The 26,024-nt window shown below is 27.5% G+C and overlaps 1 protein-coding gene across 2 annotated transcripts in view; it reads left to right on the forward strand.

Annotated features, from left to right (window-relative positions):
- The first annotated feature begins 299 nt into the window (after window positions 1-299).
- Window positions 300-26,024, forward strand: part of LOC129958148 (alpha-mannosidase 2x-like) — a 52,465-nt gene continuing 26,740 nt past the window's right edge. For both annotated transcript variants that reach the window (XM_056070372.1, XM_056070373.1), the window contains exons 1-14: window positions 300-576; window positions 12,260-12,493; window positions 12,993-13,140; window positions 13,257-13,428; window positions 13,510-13,637; window positions 13,982-14,155; window positions 14,423-14,609; window positions 15,227-15,404; window positions 17,172-17,374; window positions 17,911-18,099; window positions 19,043-19,154; window positions 19,235-19,305; window positions 19,393-19,555; window positions 22,154-22,284. In XM_056070372.1, coding sequence (XP_055926347.1) covers window positions 406-576; window positions 12,260-12,493; window positions 12,993-13,140; window positions 13,257-13,428; window positions 13,510-13,637; window positions 13,982-14,155; window positions 14,423-14,609; window positions 15,227-15,404; window positions 17,172-17,374; window positions 17,911-18,099; window positions 19,043-19,154; window positions 19,235-19,305; window positions 19,393-19,555; window positions 22,154-22,284 — 2,261 coding nt within the window. In that variant the 5' untranslated portion in view covers window positions 300-405. The remainder of the gene's footprint in view (window positions 577-12,259; window positions 12,494-12,992; window positions 13,141-13,256; window positions 13,429-13,509; window positions 13,638-13,981; window positions 14,156-14,422; window positions 14,610-15,226; window positions 15,405-17,171; window positions 17,375-17,910; window positions 18,100-19,042; window positions 19,155-19,234; window positions 19,306-19,392; window positions 19,556-22,153; window positions 22,285-26,024) is intronic.

The following is a 26,024-nucleotide window of genomic DNA, read 5'->3' on the forward strand; positions in this document are numbered from 1 at the left end:
ACGAAAACTCAAGGGAAGATTACTTCTGATGAAACTCTGCGTTAAAAGATTATATTGAATCGTTATTTTGTGCTGTGAATAATTTGAAAGAAGGAATTTTGTAAAAAGGTAACTAAAACGAAAAATAGATATTCCTTATCGAACATAATTTTAAAAAATGTATCATGTTTTCGGATGCTCGAAACCTTTCAGTCTACGTGTATTTCAAGCGCGTTGCCATCCTGAATTGTTTGAACCAATATCCTCTACGTCACTACCGTGAGCTGGTACTTCAGTTATTTGAAGTTGTGTTTGGTTCTTCTGAAAGATGTACTTATAACTAACTATGCAAGTTTAGGTGATGGGTGAAATGTTTTTTTAGTAACTTTTTCTTGTGATCTTCAGCTTCAAAATTTTTTTGTCATAATGTTTAGGTTTAGACTAGGGACATCCGTCTTTCAATTTCGTAAACATTCTATTTCTCTTAGCATTTTCAGAGGATCTTTAATTCTTGGGATCCTGTACCTCCTCTATAGGACGATGTATTCTACATTTCCGGACGGAAAGAACACTGTTAAGGGAACTGAATTAAATAAGGTGCCGAGATTGTTTTCTTCTTATTTGTATTCTTAAGTTATTTTTAAAAATAAATTGGAGCGAATTTTGTGCTTGCATGCTTTACTTGTCATGTATGAATAATCTAGCATGAAGTGTTTTGAATAAAATATGCAAAAAACAAAATTGTTCTTAATAAATATCATCATATTTCTATGTATTAATTAATTTTAGATACCTATTTAGGAACATATTTCGTAATTTTCCATCAGTAGAAATTCTAAACAGTGTACTGATTTTTGTTTTGTTTTTCATCTGTCATTTGTTGATTTTTTTTCATATTCCTTTTCGGTAGGCTGAAGTCATAATGCAGCTAACTAAAAAAAATTTTTTTAATATATTTAGTTGTAACATGAAAATAAAGCGCATAGACTATCTTTGCAAAATGCATTTATTCTGGAAAAATTGGATTTTTTCTTGCAATAATGCTGTTAAAGATAAAATTAATGTTAAAAATAAAATTCAAAATCTATGAGGACTGACATAAACTCTTTCTGTGTCAGCTTTATTATGAATACTTGTTCTGTGTTAGATTCCTTTGTTAGTCCTGTAAAATATAGTCACCTTCAATGAATTTTGATCTATATGATGGAATTTTTCTCTTTTAGTGTTATTCTTAATTTAAGACAAATCTGTAATCTATCAGTTATTTATGTTTATAGTTGTCATAGTTTGGGGAAGGAAATGTGATGCTTGACTGTGTTTAATGTGAACTTGAGTGTAATAAATGTATTATACAGCATGATATAAAAAAAGATTAAATATCATGCGAATAGAAATTTGAAGGCTTGGAAAATTTGCATGGCCACATTCTTCATTAAATTTGATGCAATGCATAATTAATTGGTTTTATTCTTATTAAATTGAAGTATTAATCTCATATTTCAGTTTTGGGAAATGTTTAAATTTTAATCCATTGAAACAATCTAATAAGCTTTAAAGTTTATCTATTCAACATAGCCAAAATAATAGGTTTAATTTGAATGGAATTTTTGCTTTCTTGAGACGCAACAAGAATTTAACTATTTATTCATTTTAACGAATTTCAATTGATCTTTTTAATAGTTTTAAATGCTGAGATATTATATTGTCATAACAAATTATGTTATGATATATGTTTATTAGAAGTAAAAATTAACTTGATTGACTAAACTTTTACTTTATTTATTTTATTAAATTTACTCTAACTGTAAAGTTGTGTGTCAAGTCAAATACATTTCTAATTGTTAATATTTATTGTGTTTAATCATATAGTATATAAATATATCTACAAATCCTTATTTTGTAAATGTTACCAGTAATGTATGAAATTCTGGTAATCTATAGAATGGCTAAACAGTTTTAGGCAAAGTATGAAATATGAGAACTATCTGAATCTATTGTAAACTTTCCCTAGGCATTGTACATTATATCTTAGCAATTGGTTGAATGACAGATGCTATTAGGCGAAGTACAAAAAAGAATCAGTTATTTAAAATGCTATTTAGAAAAAAATAATAAAGGGATGCCATTAAACATCTTTTCAAAATACATAAAGGAAAATAAAAGTTATACGAAACAAAGTTTGCATTTTTTTTTTTTATTAAAGGAAATAAAATATGAACCTGTTTTTTGCACTAAGAAAAGTTTTATTTTTGATTGCTCTTAATTTTATTTCATATAAAATGTATTTTGTACTTTGCCTTGTATTTATTTTGTAATTTTGCTGTTAACATATATGTTACAAAACTTTCAGTTGTTTGCCTTTCATCTAATTGTGGATATAAGCTTATGTATATCATTTCTTATGCTTGTTATTTTTTGTGTGCATAAAAACTGAGCATATTAAGAATCATTACCAACTAAATCTACAATATCAATAAAATTAGCTTTTTTATAAATTTTGTTAGCAATACCTTTGAGTTTTACTATCCATTTGTTTTTTACTGAAAGGAGGTTCAGAAAACAGTTTGTTTTATTGCAATTATATCTGGCATTTTTTAATTATTACTATTAAAAGCATATAAACTGAATGGTTTTTTTCAATATTTTTCTTAATTCTTTAACAATAACTGGCCTGTATAGGTAGATTAAATGAAGAACACTTAAAAATAGAAGAAACTGTGTTTGGCACATTGTCTAATTTTAAGAGGAAATGAGCATTTATATAATAGTGCTGTGGTAAGATCTAAAGGGCAGATATTGTAACTATATGAATTAAACATTAATTTTTGTTTTATTTCTAAATGCTGACAAAATTTGAAGTTGAATGTGGATTTCACGAAGTGCAGTATCTTTTTTAAAATAACAGTAAACATTATTTTCAATTTTCATCAGTATTACTTCTCGAATAAAGGAAAAATGCCTAACCATCAATACTCTGGAAATTCTATTCAAATGCCTTTTTTTCTAATACCATCTTTCCTTTTATTAAGAAAGAGAATTTTGACCTTTCATCTTTAATGAATTTAAGATAACTATTATTTATTAATTTTTTATCTCTCTCTTCTAGAATTCTAGTAGTTTATTTCGGGTAAGTGTTCATGAACTTTGTTAGCTTGTATATGTGGTATCTTGAGAATTAATTCAATTGTAAATTTGTCTCAGGAAATATCTATTGTCATGTACATATATTTTTATTTTTGAAAAATATTTTACCCAAAATGTTCAAAATAATGTTTGTCAAACTTTTATAGAAAAAATTATATTTATTATTAGGGTAAATAATCAATATAGAAAATTTTTTTGGAAATTTTGTATTTTCTAAAATTTCTAAGAATATAATGTCAAAAATTATTTTAATTAAGTAAAAATCAAATATTGTAAAAAATATTAATATACCTTCTTTTCAAATTATTATAAAATTGATTTCATTTAGTGCTCGGAATTGTAATGTATTTCAGTAAATCGGTTAGTAAATTTTTCATGGTAGCTAAGTAATTCCCTGCAAATTAAGATCTTGTAAGCTGTATGCAAAATGATAAATCTGGTATTTTGCATTTTGAATTTAAATTACTATTATGTTTCATGTAATAAGTTTCCAGATAAATGATAATGGAAATAATGATGGATTTTGAAGAATGTTATGAATTACATGCTAAAAACAAAATCTACATATTAAATCTTAAATCATTTCATAATTTTTAGACCAAAATAATAGTTAACAATTTTGCAAATTTTTATGATTCATCACTTTTAATTTTTCACTTCTAACATTTAACTGCTTCAGTTGACCTTTTAGAAATTGAATCAAATTAATGAACCATTTCATTTTTGTTGTAAATAATGTTTTTGAGATGTACAATGCATGTTTTTTCCAAAAGAGATTTTGTGTATCCAAAAGGAACTTTTTAAAAAAGAAACATTTGTTATTAAACATAATAAATGCTTAAATAAATGATAGCAAATCAATTCGAAATGGATGCTTAAAAAATCTGATTTGAATGTTCATAGCAAAAAGTTTTTGTTTAGGTAAGGGGGGGGGGTCTGCCCTGATACATATTGCTTGTGTGTGTGTGGTGTTGCTGCCATGCTTAATAAAGATTTTAAGCTGATATCACATTTTTATAAATTATGTAAAGATGTACAGACTTCCAAGATCTATCGTGACTCACCAAGAATTGATTTGTGACTCGAGGCTCGCATTTGGGAATTCCTAGTCTGAGAGGATTATAAATCTATTTAATGGATTTGAAAATAAATAAGTAAATAAAAACAGGAAAAAAAAGAGAACTTTTTTTCCTAAAATTTTTATTTATAGAGATGACTGTAAGTTTTTTATTCCCTAATATAAAAGTTAAAAATAGCTGTATCACTGTTTAAAATTCTTTTTTATTTTAAATAATGAAACCGTCATATTTAATTATCCAAAAATTAAATTTTTTTGGGTTAATGGTTTACTTGCTTCTAACCATGTTTTCAAAATAATAAAATAAGCAATATGTGCATTGAGTTAAACATTTATAGTTAATAGTAATGATTTAAACAGGAAAAAAAAATTAAAAAGCTGGGGAGTATTTGCATACATTTATGTATATCGAAAGAAAAGATAGAGTTGTTTAAAATAAGATAATATAAGAATAAAAATGAGTTTTAAAAAATTATAATAAAGCATCTTGTAAAGGAATTAAAAAAAAGTTTAAAAAATTAGCTAATATTAGAATTTTCTCAAATTAAGTTTTATACAGAACAAATTTATTTTTCTTGCATTGTGATCATGATGTCCAAAAGAAAGAAGAAGAAAAAAAAAAAGGTTTTGATTTTGTATAATTCAAAACTACAATAAAGTAAAAATTTGTCATTCAGAAACAAAATTTGTAGCAGTGTTTTAAAATATATTAATTTAAAGTCACTGCAAAGAAATATTGCTGGATATTTTTTATTTTCAACCACTGAATAGAAATATTGCTGGATAATTTTTATTTACAACTATCTGGTTTTATTGAAAAACAGCAGGCTTTGAAATAAATAACTTTAAAATTCAAAAAAAGTAAAGCAGTGTATCAATTGCTTAATTGTTCAGTTTTTCTACGACATAATTAGTTCTGTTTTGTGGACACCTCAGTATTACCAACAATCTAAATAAACCCAATTTCAGTTTAGTATGATATACTGTTTTATATGGCATTTTTTTTTATTTATTTTGTATTCCTCTGAACTTCTAAATTGTAATTAAAATGAATATATTCAGAATTAATTTGTTTAGAAAATTATTCAAAAATCGGCACGAGTTTACTAAGTAATTAATAAATGCCTTATTTACTTTTCTTACCATGTTGTTTCATAAATTTTATGTTTCTGTTTAAATGTTATTGTGAGTCTTTCTCTTTTAGTCATGAGTTTACATCTGCGTGTAATACTGCTACGTTTAGCGATTCTTTTATTCTTAATGGAACTTGATATATGTATTTCCTTCAAAAGTATTAAGTTAGAAATGATTTTAAAATTATAAAGTGATTTTATTTTACAAATTTGTTATCTTTTCAGGAAAGAAAATGATCATAAATAATAAGCATTTATTATTAAATTTTAATATACCTGTAAAAAGCTTTAAAATTTTTTACTATTTTTGCATCAACTTAGACCCTTGGCAAAATGACTTTCTAATTAGTTCAGATTTTAAACGAACAAATTGTAAATATGCTTGAATTATTCTATATAATTCTAGCCACCTTTGTCGAACATCTGGTTCGTCGAGATTAATGCTAATTTTCCTTTATATATTTTACATAACTTGATCTATTAATAGTAAAATATATTTATATATCAAATTGTGATAGTCATAAAATTTCATACTATTATAGAAGCCTTAAGTCATTCTTTTCGTTGTACTATGTACCTGCCTAATTTCCTGTCAGCTCCCGTAAAATTTGAACTTTAAATTGAAGTTGAAGTAATCAAACTTCAGTTAATTAAAAAAAAAAAAAGCATGTTTTTGTAAAAATAAGTTTCGAAAACAGAAGCGTTCGGCGTTGAAGTCATGTGCACTACAGAATAATTTTCTCAATTTATGCAATATCTGAAAAAATCATTTAATAAAAATTTCTTTGAGTCATCATAGAACTTAGTTTTAATTTTACTTTCAGGTGAATAATAACGTAAGTTATAATATTTTATTTCCATCAGTAAATATACTTCAAATAATTATGAAGTCTAATTTTATGTAATCCCTTGGTCCTAAGGAATCGTATTCCGCGAAATATGCTTGACACTCCAACTGCTAAATAAAAAAAGAAGAAAAATATTTATCTTCTGCAATCAAATATGCCCGAATTAGGAAGTTATTAATTTTACAGTTTTGGAACTATCATCCTTTTCATAATCGTAGGCTAATCAGCCCATGAAAAAATTCTGAGCGGTGATTGCCATGTCTTCTTTGAAATGGTCGTTGGAGTGCTGTAAATAGTTTTTATTAAGATGGTAATATTCAAATTTTCATGACTCGCTCAGTTTTAGTCGCAATAGAGTAGATCTTTCTTTTTATTTAAAGCTATTGGCCTTTATCGACTAGCTGGTTAACTAAGAATATTGGATATATTTAATTCTCTTTAAATCCTGTAGATATAGCTTGAAGTCCCCGATTCCGCCAAATCATCAGGCATTAGAGCCGTATTTTTATAATTGCCTTTTACATATGCTTTATTTATTGTGTACATGAGCCTTTCTAATGGACTATTAAAAATGTAAATATCCGGTTCATCTTTCTTCTAAATTACGTGGGTATTGTGGTGACTGCTGACGTTGAAAATGACATTTTTCGATCTAGTAGGTAAAATAAATAAATAATAAATAAATCTTTATTCAAACATTTTTCTTTTCAAAACAATTTTTCCTTTTCATTTTATGTCATCTAGAAGCCAAGATGTAGGTAATTTAAAAAAAATGCTGTTTGCTGCTACAGCCGGAAGTTTCTGTATAATGCAGCTTTTAATTTTTTTTTAAACATTTTTCTTAAGTTTAATTACAAATAATATTTTAATGATGTTGTTAGTGCACATCCACAAGTTTTTGAAACTACTTTCTTAGTTTCTGGATATTAACTCGCAACATCTTCACTTTTTCAAGCATTTGTTCACAATATAGTTTTCATTTAGATTTTACAAAAATTTCTTTTCAAAACAAATACAGCCAAAGGACTGGGAAGAAACGGCATCTTAATAGATAATTTCATCGATAAATTGCAAAACTATTATAGAATTGCAATCCTGAAAACCTTAAAAGTATGCAATCTGAAGGCATTGAGCATTTTGTCACTGCATGAAACATTTTATGCTTGAGCAGCGTCCTACAGCAGCCAAAAGCTGGTGCACGTATCAACAGACAAAAAAACTTTACTTGGAAAAGTCACTGGACTTCTCAAAGTTTTATAAAGCCAGTATACATGAAACTTTGTGACCAAAAGTTTCTAAAGCATCCGTTACATAAAAATGACATAGAATGCCAATTATCTAGTCATATTAGCATCTCGTTTTAAAGCAACAGTGGTTTATATTAAGATGGATGTCATAATTTTGAACTGCAGTCAAATGATAAGGGCCGGCACCCAACTTTCCAAACTATCTCACTACCGGAAGGAAATTTGGCCCCGACCGATTTAGCGTGCTGCAGAGCACTTACATGGCAGTTCTTCGGTTGAATCGGGTCTCGAACCTAAAATCCTCCGGTCTTGAAGCTGAGATTTGACCAAAAGTTCACCTCAGTGTGCGAGTTGTCACTGAAAGCTTTGATGGCTTTTGCAATGAAATATAGTTTCGAAACAACATTTCGTTGAACTATTTTTCAGTTTAATGGAGATGGGGGCTGGTATATTAAGTGTACTAAATAATTTGCTATTGGATATTTGCAGTTATATGCCTGACAGTGTAAAGCTTATTGAGTAGGAACGTATCCGTGTTTCAAAAAGACTCATTAATTTCTATAAATGTTCACATAATAAAAATATGAGCACAGTTAGTGAAAAAAATATATGAAGAAAAAGAAGGTTTGACTTATTAGCGGGAAGAATTTGGACTATTTCCTAATGAAGAAATGTTTTTTATAGTAACTACAAACTTTAAATGCGTTTATCTCAATTTTTTTTTAAATAAATGATCAACCATTAACCTAATATCTCCAATACTAATTAAAATTTTTAATTACATTTTCAGGGAATGTTTTATATACTATTTTTAATAAATTAAACTAAAAGTTTTTATTTATAACCTTTTATATCAGAAATTAATTGGAAAATTCCGAATAACATCTGTATTCTAACATATAAACCTTCATTATATATTTACATTTCAATCAATCACTCACTTAGATTTTAGTTTTTTTTAAAAAAGATAATTTATGTGACTAGTATGTAAAGGAAATTGTGATTGTCCCATAGAACTTTTGTTAAATTTTTCTTCAAGTTAGCCAATTAAAAAAAAATCTTTTACGGAAATTTATTTTTTAGGTTTTTATTATTTCTGTGCAATTTTTAAAAAAATGCCAAATAAAACTTAAAAAATAGTTGTTTTTTAATGACCTCATTTATAGAACTTAAACAAAAAACAAACTCCACAGAACAAAAAACAATCTTGTAAATTACAAAGGTATTAAACAGAATTCTTCTTTAGCATTCAACAATGAAAGAAAGTCATGCATGAAAACTGTTTGAACTTCAGAGAAACATGCAATCTAATTTTGGGAATTAGGCAAAAAAATATTTTTTAAAAATTGCTAATATTTAGCAAAACTTTGCACATTTATTAAATTGGTATCATTAAAAATTTTTATTTTTACCAATGAAATTTTTTTCTCATAATATTTTTGGAAGTTATTGCAGAAAAAAAAATAAAGCTTAATTTTTAATTAAAATTATAATTAAAAATTAAAAAAAAATTGCTCTAAGGTGCACATTTTCATTTTCCAGGATATATATGTGCCAAATTTGGTAGCTCTAGACCAAACGGTCTGGGCTGCAGAGCACAACACACATGCACCCACATTAATCTTTATTATTAGTATATATTAATATATTTCATTTGAGATCTTAATTGCCCTTTTTTGTTTGCTATTTGTAAGTTCTGTTATTGTTTACAATCTTCTCAGTTAAGAATGAATATATTGATTATTTCTGCGACAAGTTCAAGAATGGTATTATTTCATTATATAGATTTTGCTTCAAAATTAATTTTGAGTTGATAAGTTTTTTATTTAATTACATTTCCAAAGTGAAGATGTTTCTATTGAACAGAATAATTTTTTCAAAATAAGCTTTTTTTATGCTTTTTTTTTTTATAATTTCTCCTTCTCTTCAAGTTTATTTAAGTGCATATTTACATCTGAATGTATTAAATACAAGCTTAATAAATGTTTGAAAAAATTATTGAAATTTCCAAGGATTCATATGGAATGTTTCATTATTCCAGAGGTGGAAATGGTCAGTTCCTGAAATTCTGCAAGTATTTACTTTCCTTCTCTTTTTTTATAAGTTGATTGTGTATTTTCTAAAAGAGAGTGTGCAGACAGTGTTAATATTTTTCTCTTTTGTCCAGATTGTTGCAGAATTTTAAAAACAGGGTAAGTGACTGTACCCATCTTGTTTGCATAAAATTGTATTGAATTAGTTACTTCTTGTTAGTTATCTAAATAATAATTTTTGAAAAAGCCTTCTTTCTTGTTATTTTATCAATGATTCTGTATACTGAGCACATCGCCATAAAAAAATATTGGAATTCTGCCAATGGTTTTTGATAAATTTCTTTAGCAGAAAGAAGATGGAAGTAACATTCATTCACTTTGTAGGGAAATTGTAGAAGCAGAAGAAACCTTTATTGCTAAATGGTAACTTGTCGTAAAAAATTACTACTTAAATCTTTTAAATTAAATCTTGAGGTCTCTGTAGACTAGCTAACATCATGCAAAGAAATGTGATGATCTGAAATATGTGATCAGTTAAGAAATCTGTGCAATATCTCATTAAAAGATTAAGATTTAGTGCATGGATATGCAACAACCTGAAATACTAAGGGGAAATAGTGCTATGGATTTTAAAAAATGATTTAAATAGTTTTTCTATCCTTAAGTTCTGAACTTGGGGGATATTTCACATTAATATTTGGATATATTCTTATAAATTCATTTTGCTTTTCATTATTTTTTTTTTTTTTTTTGAGTACATAATATTGCATATGTACACAGAGCCTCTTTCTCAATTACTATTGAATGAAACTATTGAAAATAATTCTTTATTAGGCAGTTTCCTGTGCAGTTTCATTTAAAAAACAAATTGCAAAATATATTAATGTTATAATATATAGAATTTCTCTTTGAAGTTATTTTCATGTATTTTGAACTATTGAAATTCTGTCAGTTATTTTGAGTTTTCTGAAAATTTATACTTAAAATTTTAATATTCTTTATTTCATAATCTATTTTATCAAATGAATTCCTCTTAATTCCTTCACTTTTGTTTTGAATAAAAATGTTGTCTCCAGGATTTTCAATTTAGATCTGTTTTTTACTGAAATGCATAAAAATGCATCATTTGACATTGCTTTTATTATTTGATAATTAATTATTACTTTTTAAAAATATTTTTATACTTAATATGTTCTCCATTCTTAATTTTTTAAAATATTTTTCTTTATTTTCCAAGAGCTATTTAATAATCTTTGTTGTTTAAGTAACAATTCAAACCAGAAATTATTAAAAAAAAAAAAAAAAAAAAAAAAAAAAAAAACCAATTGTTGCAGATTTAGGTTTATCCATCGTCTGTTGGGCACTGTTATTATAACTGTATCACCCTGTTTTATTGAATCCATTAAAACCTGTACTTTTTGGATTTGACTGACAAATTTAAAATTTTATGTGTAAGTTGTTAGTATGACATTGAGTTGACCAACTGACAACTTTTAAGAATTTACCCTTTCAGAAATTTTCTGAAAACTAGTAGAATCAGAACATCAAATGCAAAGCATGGTATTCTTTCAAAAAATCTAGTCTGAAATGATTTGCTGTTTACAAAATAGGACCTAAGAATGAGATGCTTTTGAAATGATTGCAAAAGGAAAATTTGTTGACTGATAAATGTTAGTGATTGCATAGCATTTGATGATGCTCTATAGTGGGAAGTCAGATCTTGTAAATCATATCAATTTGTATTTATGCATTAAAGTTCTGCTGGATGTCTCCTAGCAGAGTTGTAGATTTTGAAACATCACTATTCCTTCCCACATTTTCTGGACAATGTACCTAATATGAATACCAGATTTTTCATTTTTAAACCTATAGAACTAAGATTAATCCAGAGTAAGGATGTGTTATGAGAGTAAACAAGAGTTATTTAGTTTTTTTTTTTTTTTAATCTATAGTGAACTGTGGCTAAATTATGTCATCAATTCACTACTACACAAAACAAAATTGTAAGCAAATGCACACTGCTCTAATGTTCACTATTATTTGATGTCAGTTGAAATGCTAATGCCATGAACAATCTCTGGAATGAATGGAATGACCTTCTAATGTACCTGAGCATGCAGTGTTTCAACAACATCTGGTTCTAGAAAAGAGATTTATTAAAAATTAAAAAAAGAAAGTTGTTTTTGTACTTGCAATTTAGGTTTGTGAAATTTACTTTTTTCTTTTTTGGATTTGAGTTATTAAAGGTTCATATTTATTTTTTCCTGCTAATTTTAAATTTATAACTGTAAAAAATTAAGTAAACAGTAACCAGTTTGCTTCTGGCTGACGGTTCATATGTAATCATTATATCTGTATTCATACCATACTGGTAAAATTGAATTTGTTGTTCATTAAATTGATTATTAAGATGTTCCAAGATTGAAATTTGGATTTACTATCTAAAGGACTTTTAATTCAACTCTCATCAAATTTTAATGATTTTTGAAAAAAAAAATGTCATAATTAGTTATGATGCTTTTCTCTTAAATAGCAAATTGTAATTTACAGTAAATGGTTGTAGATATCAAGTGTTTCAATTTCTTTAATAACCATAACAGGAATTAATATTGCAGTTGTGGCTAGAAGTTAATATGCTGTTGTGGCTAGAAGTTAATAACATTCTGAGATAAAGACATTTACCTTTAGATTTGAACCTGAAATTCTAAGCAGTGTTATTGTATGAAAAAATGTAGTTTAATTTGATTTAGAGAAATTTTGTTATTTATTTAGTTCTAAGCTTTATTTTTCTTTAAAGGATGAATTATCTCTTCTTGAAAAGCGTTTAGAAAATCTGGAAAGAGAACTTCAGAGAAACAGAGAAATGTTATCCCAAGTTAAAGACACGGTTAGAAATGTGATTAAAGTGGAACCTAATCCTCAGTTTTCACTCTTAGGACCTGTTCAGCAAAAAGCAAATAGAAGTTTAGTAAATTTATCTGTATTTGATTGCCAATTGTGTCTTGAATCATCTGCAAGTTCTGATGAAAATGTAAGCTTCAATTCTGATTTCATTGATATTATTTTAATTCAGAGCTAAATAATAAAGTTTTCAGAGCTAAAAAACATTTTTTTTCTGTGCATTTTCACTGCTGATTTCCGTTTCTCTACTTTCTCTTACATGAGAAAAGAAAAATTGAAGCTGTTAGTTCTTTAATCAAGCAAATTTTATCTTTTTAAATTAGTACTTATATAGCAAATATCATCAGTTTTAATTCATAAACTTTAAATGCCCGGATAACTTATATAAAAGGTAAAGTTTTTGTATTATAAGGAAGAATAGGAATTTAACAACAGAAGATTATTGATAATTATGGGGAAATTATTAGTCAACTTATGAACGATTAAAAAAATTATTAATTTTTCAATTTCATTTCCTATTTTTCAGTATTATATTTGTTATAATTTTACATTCTCTGGTATACTATTTGGTGTATTTAACATAGTTAGTAATTATTTATTAAATTAAAAATAAATATTTTCTTTATCAGACATTGGATATATATGAAAAAATTGAATTTGAAAACAAAGATGGTGGAGTTTGGAAGCAAGGATGGAATATTGAATATGATCCTCGTCAATGGAATGATAAAAAAAAGCTCAAAGTTTTTGTTGTTCCTCATTCTCACAATGATCCAGGTATAATTTTGTATTTCTTTATCTGAATGATTTCTTATTTTTAAAATGTTTGTTTCAAAATATATCTCCATTTACCTATGGTTTGTTTTAATTTTTTTTTACTTGTCTTCTTTTAGGTTGGATAAAAACTTTTGAGAAATATTTCAAAGATCAAACACAGCATATTTTAAATAATATGGTTTTAAAAATGAAGGATGATAAAAGAAGAAAATTCATCTGGGCTGAAATATCTTTTTTATCATTATGGTGGGAAAAAGTTGATATGAATACACAAATTGCTGTTAAAAAGTAATATCCCTCCTTAATTTCTAATTAGGTTTCGAAAACAATTTCTTTTAATCTATACTTATGTGCTATATTTTATTTCAGACTTTTAACAGATGGACAACTTGAAATAGTAACTGGTGGTTGGGTTATGAATGATGAAGCAACTGCACATTATTTTGCTATGATAGAGCAGATGATTGAAGGTCACCAGTGGCTAGAGCACAATCTTGGTTAGATTTATTTTCTAATGTATATTTATACTTCCCAATGCTGTCTTATTCTTAAGTAACTATTGTAATAATTATTTTGCAATATCACTTGTACATTGCTGATGTGATTGTTTCAAACAATTTTAATCTCTTAAATTAATCTTTATTTACAAAAACTGCATTAACAGTTCTAAATTCTTAAAATCCTTTTATTCTTGCCTACAGATTCATATACGTTCATGTCTTACAGATTCATGTTTCCATGTATTTAGAGAGAGGGTTATTGACTCTATTGGTAAAATACAATGCATTTTTAAACATTGTTATTAAAATTTCTGCTAATTTATTCTGTTTTAATGTTGCAGATTATAAACCAAAAAATGGCTGGGCCATCGATCCATTTGGCTTATCCCCTACTATGGCATACTTATTAAGAAGAATGGGGTTGGATAATATGGTTATACAGAGAGTACATTATTCAATGAAAAAGTATCTAGCTATGAATAAGGGATTAGAATTCTTATGGAGGCAACCTTGGGGTAATGTTATACTGATTTGTTTTCCAGTGTTTGAATACTTTTTTTAAATCGTTTATTAGTTCAGTATATTTATTTTCTGTTATAAGTATCACCTTTAAGGATATTTAACTACTGTTTAAATATAAAAATTATGTAAGAAAATTCTCAGATATGTAGAGTTATAATTTTATTATTAACAATTTGCTTCAACTTCCAGTTTCTGTGGTTGTGTTCAGATTTTGAAATATCGTCAAGAATGAATGGAATTATTATTATATTTTTTTTCAGATCAAAATCATACAATGGATATTTTGTGCCACACTATGCCTTTCTATAGCTATGACATTCCTCATACTTGTGGACCAGATCCTAAAGTATGTTGTCAGTTTGATTTTAAACGTTTACCAGGAAATAAAGTAAACTGTCCGTGGCGAATTCCTCCAGTTCCCATCACCCAGGAAAATGTTGCTGACAGGTAATTATACATTTGAAAATTATTTTAATGAAACTTTCCTAGCAAGCCATTTTATTATTTTAATTATTATAAATGTTTAGTGAAAAGTTAAGAATGTATTAGCACCCTGAATTGTAATTGTAGATCTTATTTTTTAAAAAAAAATCTAATGAATGTCGAATAACTATTTTATTTATTTTTTGAATCTTTTTTTTTTTAAGTTAAATTCAGTTAATGTGTATTGATGAAACAAAGCAGCTTGTGTGTATTCAGGCATAGGCTAAAACATAAACTTTTATTTGCTGAAAATTGTTATTAATTTATTTAGAATTTTTTTGTCTGCTTTCGTCTTTAAAAAAAATCAATAATTTTCTTAGTAAAAAAAAAAAAAAAAAAGGAGAATGCAATTTATTGCTTTTTTAACATTTTAATAATTTATATGCATTTATAAGAATTCATGAAAGTAAGCTTATGCATGCCATAAATTCTTTCTCTAAAAATGTTACTACTGGAAAGCTACTAAATAGTACTGGAAAAACTATTATTTGAACCATTTTACTTTTTTTAAAAAAGTTAATATCTTTTGATTATTAAGTTAATTCATTTATGTTGAATTCAGATGTTGCATTTAATTTCAGAGCATGGATGTTATTAGATCAGTATCGAAAAAAATCGCAGCTTTTTCGTACTGATGTTGTTATGATTCAACTTGGAGACGATTTTCGATATGATAAAGCGCATGAATGGGATCAACAATTCAATAATTATCAAAAGCTATTTGATTATATTAATGGCAGAGAAGATTGGTATGCCGAGGTATGAATATTTTAAAATAATTTTATTATTAATATTCATTTGCTCGTGAAAAAATCTTGCAAAGGATATTGCAACTTTAAAAGTGTGCATGTTTAAATTTTTTTAATATATTTTTTAACAAAAAAAAAAAAAAAAAACGCTGAAATTTGAATTTAAATTTTTCCTCTTGTTTTATTTATATATTTGCAAAAAAATCTTTGTAGACATTATTTAATTTAATTCAGAATGTTCACTTTAGAAAATTCTGGCACTTTTGAATCTTTTTAAGTATTCAATTGATGGAATGCCCGCATGGAACTTAAAATAATTTTTATTACAGCAATTCTGTACTGCAGTGGCAGTAAAATTCTGAAGAGAGCTACGAGAGAGTACTAACAGCTGCTATTCACTTTAGATTCCTATTATTATTGTAGATTTTATTTTTCCCTCTGAAAGCTATGTAATCTCTAACAACTTTGTTATCTGCTTTATTCATTCATTCATTATTTCAAAAAATTATGAAATTTTATTGAAATATTATGAAATAAAGCTGATTATTGATTAACTTATCCATTTTTTTTTCGAATTCCATCTGCTTTTTTCAAAATTCCATATCGGTTTGTTAGCCGTTTTTTACTATTCAGCAGTTTTGAATAAGTGAAGTCATTCAAATAATCATTTTATTAGTTTTTGCAATTACTATGACAAAAAAATTTATGCTTCTGTTTGATTTAGGACTGGTAAAAAAAAATTATATTCTTAAGATTGAGATTTTTACGTATAAAAGTTTTAATACTTCTCCTACAAGTAAAATTACAAAAAAAATTTATTTCACATTTTAGGCTGATTATTCAAATCTTTTTTGTTGTTATTTTGTGTTTGCAATTCCAACATTGAGAAGGTAAACAGCAGAAAAATGAGTTGTGAATCAGATTAAAAAATTAAGTTTTGCTTCCTATTTTAATGCCGATTTTTTTTTTTTCTATAACAATTTATTAAATGGATCTTGGCACTAGAAAAAGCACATTCCTTTGATTTCTTTTAGTTTGCTTTTTAAATTTAGTTAAATCATTCAATTTTCTTTGCATCTTTAAAAATTAAACTTTCTCTTATTGCTTAAAAATCTTTTAAGAATATTTTTTGTCAAAATATAAGCAATTCACGTTGTCCCAGTATTTTCAATAAATGAAATTGAAATGCATGCAAAGCCCAGAGGCAATAATTTTCAAAGAATTTTTTGTAGCTTTTTTATTACATTAGTTTGGAACATTAAACATCAGTTGTAAGTTTTCATAATGTTGGCATGCCTAAATTCGTAAACAACTTATAAATAATTTGATTATACCAGATCAATGCAGAAAATAATTATTAAAGTGCACTCATTTTAATAAAATATAATAAATCTGAGGATTTATGCCTATTATGAGTCCTGTATCATCAAGTATTCTGTAAGATTATGTGCTGCCATTATTCTGCTATGTTTAATTTATGAGATATGTGAAGTGTTTATTTTGTGAATGTGTGTTTCATTTTGCAGCTGTCCTTTCAGTATATATTTGGTATATTTATATACATCAACCTTTACTTTTTTTCCCTTTTATATGTAGAAAATATTTACTAGATTTTGAAAATTTCAATTTATTTGTTCATTGTTAATGAGAGCATCTATGACCTATAATATCCCAGTGTGTTGATATTTGATGTATGCATGCTTACATTATCAAGATCAATTTTCAGTTATTTTAGTTCTGAATCAAATATAAGGCTAATAATTTTATGTATTTTCAGGTGCAATTTGGAACATTGGATGATTATTTTTCTTCTTTAAGGAAAAGTACTGGTGTTGATTATCGAAACATGCCTGTTGATTTCCCCTCTCTTGTTGGAGATTTTTTCACTTACGCAGATCGAGATGATCATTATTGGAGTGGTTATTATACTTCAAGACCATTTTATAAAAACATGGACAGAGCTTTAGAAGCTCATTTAAGGTAAAATTTTGTATCATATTTTTAAAATTTTTAGTCTTATAAAAATGCATTCGAACTAGACATGTACATCAATCCGAGTAGTGGGTGGGTTGAGTATTTCATTGACATTTTCCTTTTTAAGTATTATCTAAAATATTTAAAAGCTTAAACTTACTCTAATGATTAAAATCAGAATGTTCTTAAAATGCTTTTTTTAAAGTCATAAAAATGTGATATTAGTTTATTTATTGTTTGAAAATTACTTGAGATCATGATATATTAAAAATAATTATTTATGTTTTGTTCTGAATTTTTATTACGTCAAAGGTATACATTATATGTGCATCATTTTTTGTTTTTCTATACTGTGTCGATTTCTCTAGGTAATCATTTTAACAGCAATGCAAGATCATGAGTGAATTCAAAAATTAAATAGTTGAGACTCTTTTTATAGCACAAATTTAATTGTATTCTGCAATAAGTTAATATTTTTTTTTTTATTGAGCTGATTATTCAACTATATTAAATGCTAATCAGATTGCTTGCATTAATTTCAGGGGAGCTGAGATATTGTTCAGTTTGATGATGGCTAAAATTGATAAACAAGTAATGACTTCTATTTTGCCCTACATTTCCGTGTTGATGGGTGATCTTGTTACATCTCGGAGAACACTTGGTCTTTTCCAGCATCATGATGCCATTACAGGAACAGCTAAAGATCATGTTGTTATTGATTATGCCTCTAAGTAAATATTACATTTAAAATGTAACTTTTTTTTTCTTTCCTATTATGCATATTGCATTTACTTTTTCTTTGCAAAATTAAGATACTATTAAGTACTTCTTTTAAATCTTAAAAATCGTTAAAAGAAATTTGGCCACCTAACATAATTTTCTCTTTTATTTATATTATATGATTATGATATAAGATAATGATTTATTTATATTTATTAATTAAAATTGGGTTTACTGTGTCATGTATACCAAATAAATTCTTGAAAGTTTGATGGAACTGAATTTTTTTTTGAAGAATTAATGTTATTTAGCCAAGAGCATACATCTAAGTCTGTAGTACAATTAGACAATGAAAAGCCTTCAGCAATCCTCTTTTGCTGTCGTTTTGTGCCACTCATTGAGGAGTTGAAAATCATTTCATGAGTTGGTGTGGTGTGGGAGTTTTGAAAGGGGGGAGCCAGCTCAGGTGTCGTCCTCTACATCTGACCGCAATTAAAAATTATTATGGTCTGTCCAAAAATAGCTTTGGTGTTACTTTAAAATGGAATGCTAATTCAACTACAGTATTACACCAGTAATTTTTTTTTCTTGATGGAATATGATGCATGGTTTTTTTTCTACTTCATAGTACATTTTAAGGAATAAAGATAATTTTTGCCTAATTTTTTTTATAATATAATCAGTTATAAACTAAATGTGTGTTCTTACCCTGTCCTTTGTTTCTGAAACCTCCATTAATTGGTTTATTTTTGGTGCTTTGACATTTATTTTAAATGAATCTTAGTTTGTCTTTCTTTCTAAATTAAGAAGCATTTTGTTGTATAAATTATAGTTTTTTCATATAAAATATTTATCGTTAGATTATTAAATACTAGTTTTTATGAAAATCTGCATTTATACATGGATTTTTTTTTATTGTATGCATGCTAAAATAGTCACATTGATTCTGTTTAGGATTTTTGCTACCTTACAGAAACTTCGAAATATCATTGGCCAATGTGCGGTTTACCTCTTATCACCAAATTTCTTGGATGTTTTAGATGAACAGATAGCTTTGTTGCAGACTGTAAGCTCTTTGTTTTTATATCGTTTGTTTTCATGTAACATATCACCATATATAATGTAATATAAATTTGTCCTTTGTAGGATGAATATCGGCCTCATAATGCTTTACCACAAAAAATAGCTGTGAAGTTTTCTCATGAACGGAAAGACAGGTTTCTTAAATTATTTTTTTGTAATTTATGACTTTTGAGTTAATTGCTTAAATTTCGTTTTTGTAAATTTCTTCATTTTTCTTACAGATATATTGTTCTCTACAATTCACTTGGGCATTCTCGTAATGAACTTGTTAAAGTTGTGGTTACATCTTCATCTGTTATTGTCAAAGATAATTTGGAAAATATAGTGCCATGCCAAATTAATCCAATGTTTAAAAAGCGAAAAATTGTGGAAGGTGAATATGAGGTAAACCAACAATTCCTTAAAAATTTAATTTCCTATGCTTCTAAAGTGGTATAATATTTTATATGAAAATTTAGAGCCTTAATTTTAATGCTTCTGTGCTAAAGAAAACAGTAAATGAGAAGAATTAAATTTCATTGTGACTTTTTATTTATAAATTAAAGCTGTCATATTTCTTTAGTAATTATTTTGTTGAAGTTTTTGGAAGAGACAACTTTAAACATTGCATTATTAAGACTGTTTGCTTTATGTGGTGTTCATTGGCAACATTGCTGTATTTCCTCTCTATTTTTTAAAATTATCCTCGAAATATAGAGGACTAATAACATGAATAAAATCCAATATTGAATTATTTTAATATCCTTTTTCATTTAACCCTCTCCCCTCCGCCGTATAATTTTTTAAATTTTGTTTGCTTGTTTGTATTCTGATAATATTTTTTTCTAGGTAAATTTTTTATTAGTTATAATCACCTGCATTTATTTATTATAAATAAAAATATATTTATATACGTTGTAAAGTCATACCTCGCTTTACGAGCACCTCGCAGAATGAGTGATTCGCGTAGCGAACAAAACACCATATATAAAAAAAAAATGGCTGTCATGACAGTGATGGAGAGACTTTGTGGCGTCACATGCAGGTTTGTCCTTTATCTTGAGTTCAGTCTGTGCTGATTGCTTGTTTGAAGAAAATTCTTATTACTGCATGGAAGAAGTTTGGCTGGGCGGGACTCCCAAGGGATTTGGGAAAGGGCTCATGGAATTTAGATTCGACGAAATTATGTCTCAGGCCAAGAATATGGGGTTAGAAGTGAATAGCAACGCCTTTGATGAGTTTGTGGAAGAGCATAGCTAGAAGTACTGAAAAGTTTATGGAGCTGCATTCTGTGTCACAACAAAAGTTCATAGGAAAGTTGTTGCAGATGAGATTTGTTCTGTAGAGGAGGAGTTAGCAGTTTAAGCAGGGCAAAAACTTTCCAATGAAATAAAGGAGATGCCTATAACTTGGAAATTTATTGTATCAGGCATAGAGAAGCATTACCATAGTTAGGCAATAGCTATGCATTCTGCATATTCATGTAATGGTGTATTTTTTCGCCAAATTCTGAAGCATAGCGAAAGATAAATATCTCTAGACAGCTTTATTGTTGAGAAAACATGTATTATAAGTAATAAATTACATAATTATAATTGGGATTCCCCCCCCCCCACAAATGGGACGTATTGGCCTATTTAACATGAATTCCTATGGGAGAAAATTGTTTTGCGTTACATGTAAGATTCGGGAACGAGCTGTGCTCGTTAAATGAGGTTTCACTATAGTTACTTTATTCTATTTATGGGCTGGTCAGATTTATCGTGCAGTTACTACATACTGAGAAATACAATCTATGTTTATGTGTTTTAATAATTATAAATATAATTCTAACCCAATGCAGTTCAGTTATTTTCATTTTGTCATTATTCCTAGGACTTCATGTGACATTATATTATATTGATTTCTGTAATTTAAGTTTTATTCATCTAGCTGGAAAAGTCTACTTATTGCAATGGTATATTATAAATTATGTTTTGTTGTTGCTTCAGTCCAGTTGATGTTCAGACATGCCTTTTTGTGAATGTTACATGCCCTATAATATTATTAGCTTTCTAATTAAGTGTTGTTCATAAATGAATATTTATTATTTGTTTATTAGTATTTTTTGCATCTAAAATATTTCAGCATGTTTATTCATTTTACAGTTTTCAGTATTAACTTTGAATTTTCAGAAGAAATGGAGTACCTTCCCCCTTCTTTCATATTTTCTTCATTGATACCTCTATTTGGTAAATACAAATACCTTATTTTGTGTTCTTAGATGAAAATGCGATTTTTGAGGATTGCATTATACTCAGAATTCAGATTTAATCCATTTCAGCTATAGTTTTTGTTGTATTAAGACTTTTGTTAACTGTCCAAAGGGGAATATGTGTGCTTTAAGGTTTGATATTCTTAATGTTGGTTTTTGTGTATGTGTGTGCATTTATGGACTGTTATAATTTTTCTTTCTAGATCAGCAAAAAGAACTGCATGAATATATGTTCATTGAGTTTTGATATTGGATCACAAATATTAAAGTTAAGAAATTTGTGTTACCATGCAAATTGAATTAATCAAACTTAAGGTGTATGGGATAGATTCACAACGAACAAATTTCACTTTGTGTATCTTAAATACTTTTTTGTATATGTTGGGAATGCTGTATGAGATTTTAGATGTGGCAAACATTTTGGATATAAAATTATTTTTTTACTAATGAGATTTTTTGCAACAAAATATTGAGCACATTGCTCAGGATTTTTAAACTCAAAGCGATGCGACAAAGATAAAAATGTAAATTTTTTTCGCCATCACAAATTTACAATGAAAAACGGTATATTTAAAAAATCATTGTCTTCTGGATTATTTGATGACATTAACATTAACAAACTTTTTATTTTGTGCTGTAATTTTTCATATTAATTTGTAATTAATTTAAATTAAAGATTTAAAAAAACAATGCATTGAATGTGTTTTACAAATTTCCTAATGGAAGGTTAAAAAATGCCTGCGTTTCAGTTATTGTTCTATGCTGAGCTGCCTGCCATGAGTCTTGTTACATATTCTATTCATGTTGTGGGAACTGAGCATTCCATCTCGCATCGTGCAGTGTTAAAATTTATGAATGCTGAGGCAATACCTTCCAATCAGTAAGTTGAAATGCTGCGTTTTTTTACATTATTTTTGTCATAGGAGCCTTGTGAAAGCCCTCATTATTAATTATTGCAGAGTGTTATGCAATTTTTTAAAATTTTGTGTCAATGTTTTCACAAATTAAAACATTTAGTTTTGTTTAGTTATACTTATTCCTTTAAGCCAAACGGAATTCAGAAAGATACGTAGTGCTATGCATAGTATGTTTCTACATTTTGTTGATTGCAGAAATCTTTTGTTATGGATGCAAAAAAAAAAAAAAAAAAATCATTCTGGAATATTCCGGTTCTCAGGACTAATTAATTTTTCTTCAAGGGCGAGGAAAGGATATATAGAAAAAAAATTTTAAGGAATAGGTGGGAGGAACTAAAAAATGTTGAATATAGCAAAGTATACATTGCACTCTGCAGCAGTTAAACTATTCTAGAATACTTAACTGGAGATCTATGAAAAAGTTCACTATTTCTGTTAACTTTTAAGATTTGTTTGTTTTAAATTAAAGCAGGAGTTTGTCAATAACCATAAATCTTTCTTCAGCCATAACCAGAGCTAGAAGAGAAGTAAAATTTATTACAATTTTCCTTTGATAGCACAATAATATATTTAAGAATTTCTTAAATGAGAATAAATTTTAGAACTCCAGTTTCAAAAACAGGCTCAGTCTAGAATCAGATATGAATATTTAACTGTTATATTCCATTTTTGTTACTTATATTATTTATTTTATATATGTGCTCTGAAGAACCAGAAAAACTGGTATACTTACTTTATATCGAGTAGAGGAATCACGAGCTCGCAGAAATGCCGTAAAATGACATGTCAGGTACTCGACTAACGTCTGAAGGTATACTGGAAGCAATTTATATCTTGAATTCTACAGGACAGTCCACAAATCTGTATGGTAGAGATCTCTTCTGATCAGCACGTTGTGGCATCACAAATATGTTCAATAACACTTATGTTTGTGGATTTAAGTAATTAGAGAAATGTCTAAAGTCAAAAGTAGATAACCGGGGGAGCAATTCTCGACGTGTTGGACGGCACGTTGCCCTGCTGGAGTTTTCAAAATCTGTCGTAATGCACAATAGACGTGAATGGATGAAGGTAAACAGACCGGATGTTTACGTACCTGTCACTTGTAACATTCATCTCTTGACAACAGAGGTTTTATATCACGCTAACTGCATACCCCCATATCATACCAGATATTCTATAAGATTGAACTGTCTCTTGTTGACATGTAAAGGCCATAGATTCATGAGTTTGTCGCCGTACCCACCCGCCCGATAATGCTGGCAACGAGATTTGTCAGATACGGCAACGTGTTCCGAGTCTTCAGCTGTCCATTAACAGTATAACCTGTCCCAGGCTAGGTGGAAAGCTTTGTGCCGTGAAGTCAAAATAGTAAACGAATAGATTTTCGTCTCCACAAGCCCATATGAATGATGATCCGTTGAATAGTTCGCTCGGTGACTCGAATTTCAATACAACAGCATCAACAAGTTACAATGTGAGGAAAGGTTGTACGTCTATCTCGTATAGGGATGCTCGTCAATCGCCGATGGCTCCATTCTTCCAATCTTTTTTCCTGCCGCACAGATGTTTGAGATTTGATACCACTCGTAAAATTGTCGCATTCGAAAATTCAAATTTGATACCTACCCCATAGCTGATTCGTTCCATCTCTAGTGTATCGACATTAATCCCCGTTCTAAATCACTTAAACATTGATAACTTGCCATTATAGCCGCAAGAAATGATCTAACAGCTTTGCCAGACACCTCCTGTTTTTTATATGTGCTACCGACAACATCATATTATGTTTATTGACTGCATATCTCCTTTATTTGCATACGCATGCCTGAATCAGTTTTTCTGGCTCTTCAGTGTATTTTCAGAAATATCTAAAATCATTTCTAATACTCTTACATAAATGCCATGGACTTTTGAATGCTTAGTATGATATATTAATATCTTATTTTGACGGCAGGGTTGCTTAGTGAATGTCTTTTTGTTTCCAGCTCCGTGTATCATTTTCTTTAAACAATTTTTTTTTTGTGATATTTTTTCATTGCAGATGATTATTCCTTTCAGTGAAAATAGAATCAATAAATGGAAAAGTCCTTCAAATTCTATTCATTTATTTGAATAGAATTTGTCTCTTGCTTAAATATTTATTGTATTTTTAATGAATAACAGTTTTCTATTTAATAGGATATATTCATTTTTTGACTTCGCCATCTTTGACACCCTCCTCCTTCTGCCAATTATTGTATTTTCTGCCAGTATATGTATTTATCATTTCAAATCAAATGTTTGTTTTTATCCTAGGTCATTTTGTTGGGCCATAAACATTGAAACCATTAATAATTGCCATTTATTGAATTTTTCTAGAGCTTTATGTTAAAAGAATGAAAATAATTTAAGAAAACATAAGAACTGATATTGTCAATATGCAGATATAAATAATCAGGCCAAAAAAAATAAATAAATAAAGGAGTTAATTTATTCTTGGTTTAAAATGTCATTTCTGTAACGAAAAAAAAAAAAGCAATATCAATATATAGTTACAATTTTGTTTTCCATGCATGCATACATATATATTTATAAAAAAATATGGCTTTATAAAAAAAGAATACATAAGCGCATTTTGACGATATATGAATTTCCATTAGTGGATAAACTTTATGAAATGCCAAGTTATCAAGAGCTAAATTCCAATAGTTTTGTTCGGTTTCCATTATTAGAAAATTTAAAGTAATAAAAAAATTTTAGATAATGATTTAGATTTATAAAAACATAATGTGAATCATATTTTGAAATATTAAATTGTTTTCATTCTTGAAGTCTGAATGGTTGATATCTTTTCTCTTCAAAATATGTTTTAATTCATGTGTTTTCTTGTAAAAACTTTTGAAATATTAATTTTTTAGCAAATCTTCAATTGAAAGTTGGAAGGTCTTGGTGACCCTTTCAGACTAATTAATGCTTATGCTTGAAAAATTATGTTTTAATGTAAGAATTTTCTTTATTCATATAAGAAAAATCTTATGAGTTTAATTTCCTTTTATTAGTTGAATTGTCTTTTATTAATGTAAGAAATGTTATCTTTAATTACCATGCAAATTTTCGCTGAATTTCTGCTGTTTTATTTTGCTTTATTCATTATATATATATATATAATATAATATATATATTTGCATAATTTTTAACAAATTCCATTGTTGAACTGAAATTCAAATAATTTTCATTGTTTCGTCAAATATTTGATTGTTTTTCTTCCATTGTTGAAAAAAAAAAAATTTTATTTAGTATCTGTGTAGTTTATATGATTAATAAAAAAGTGAAGTTTCAGTATCGCGAAAATTAGAAGATGTATGAGACAGACGGCTCCATTTTTAATTCTACCATGATGTCATGGAATTTAACGCTATTTTTTGATAGTGCATATACTCAATGGTAAGAACAGGTGTGAAACTATTAAAATAACTCGTCTTTACTATCTCACAATTTGATGCTTAAAGATATTTTCTAGGGAAGGCCATGAACATTAAGTTATGTGCAAGAGATTTAATTGAAAATAAACACATAACAGCAATCAATATTCCCAGCTAACTGGCTGAGTGCTAATTTCAAAATTATGAATATCTTCAAATGATAGATAAGCTGATCTTATTCTAAATCCAAATTTTTAGATTTAGAAATAATTCAGCTATTAAAAGCAAGAGGACTAAAG

This window comes from Argiope bruennichi, chromosome X1, assembly GCF_947563725.1.
Source record: "Argiope bruennichi chromosome X1, qqArgBrue1.1, whole genome shotgun sequence".
Taxonomy (NCBI): Eukaryota; Metazoa; Arthropoda; class Arachnida; order Araneae; family Araneidae; genus Argiope; species Argiope bruennichi.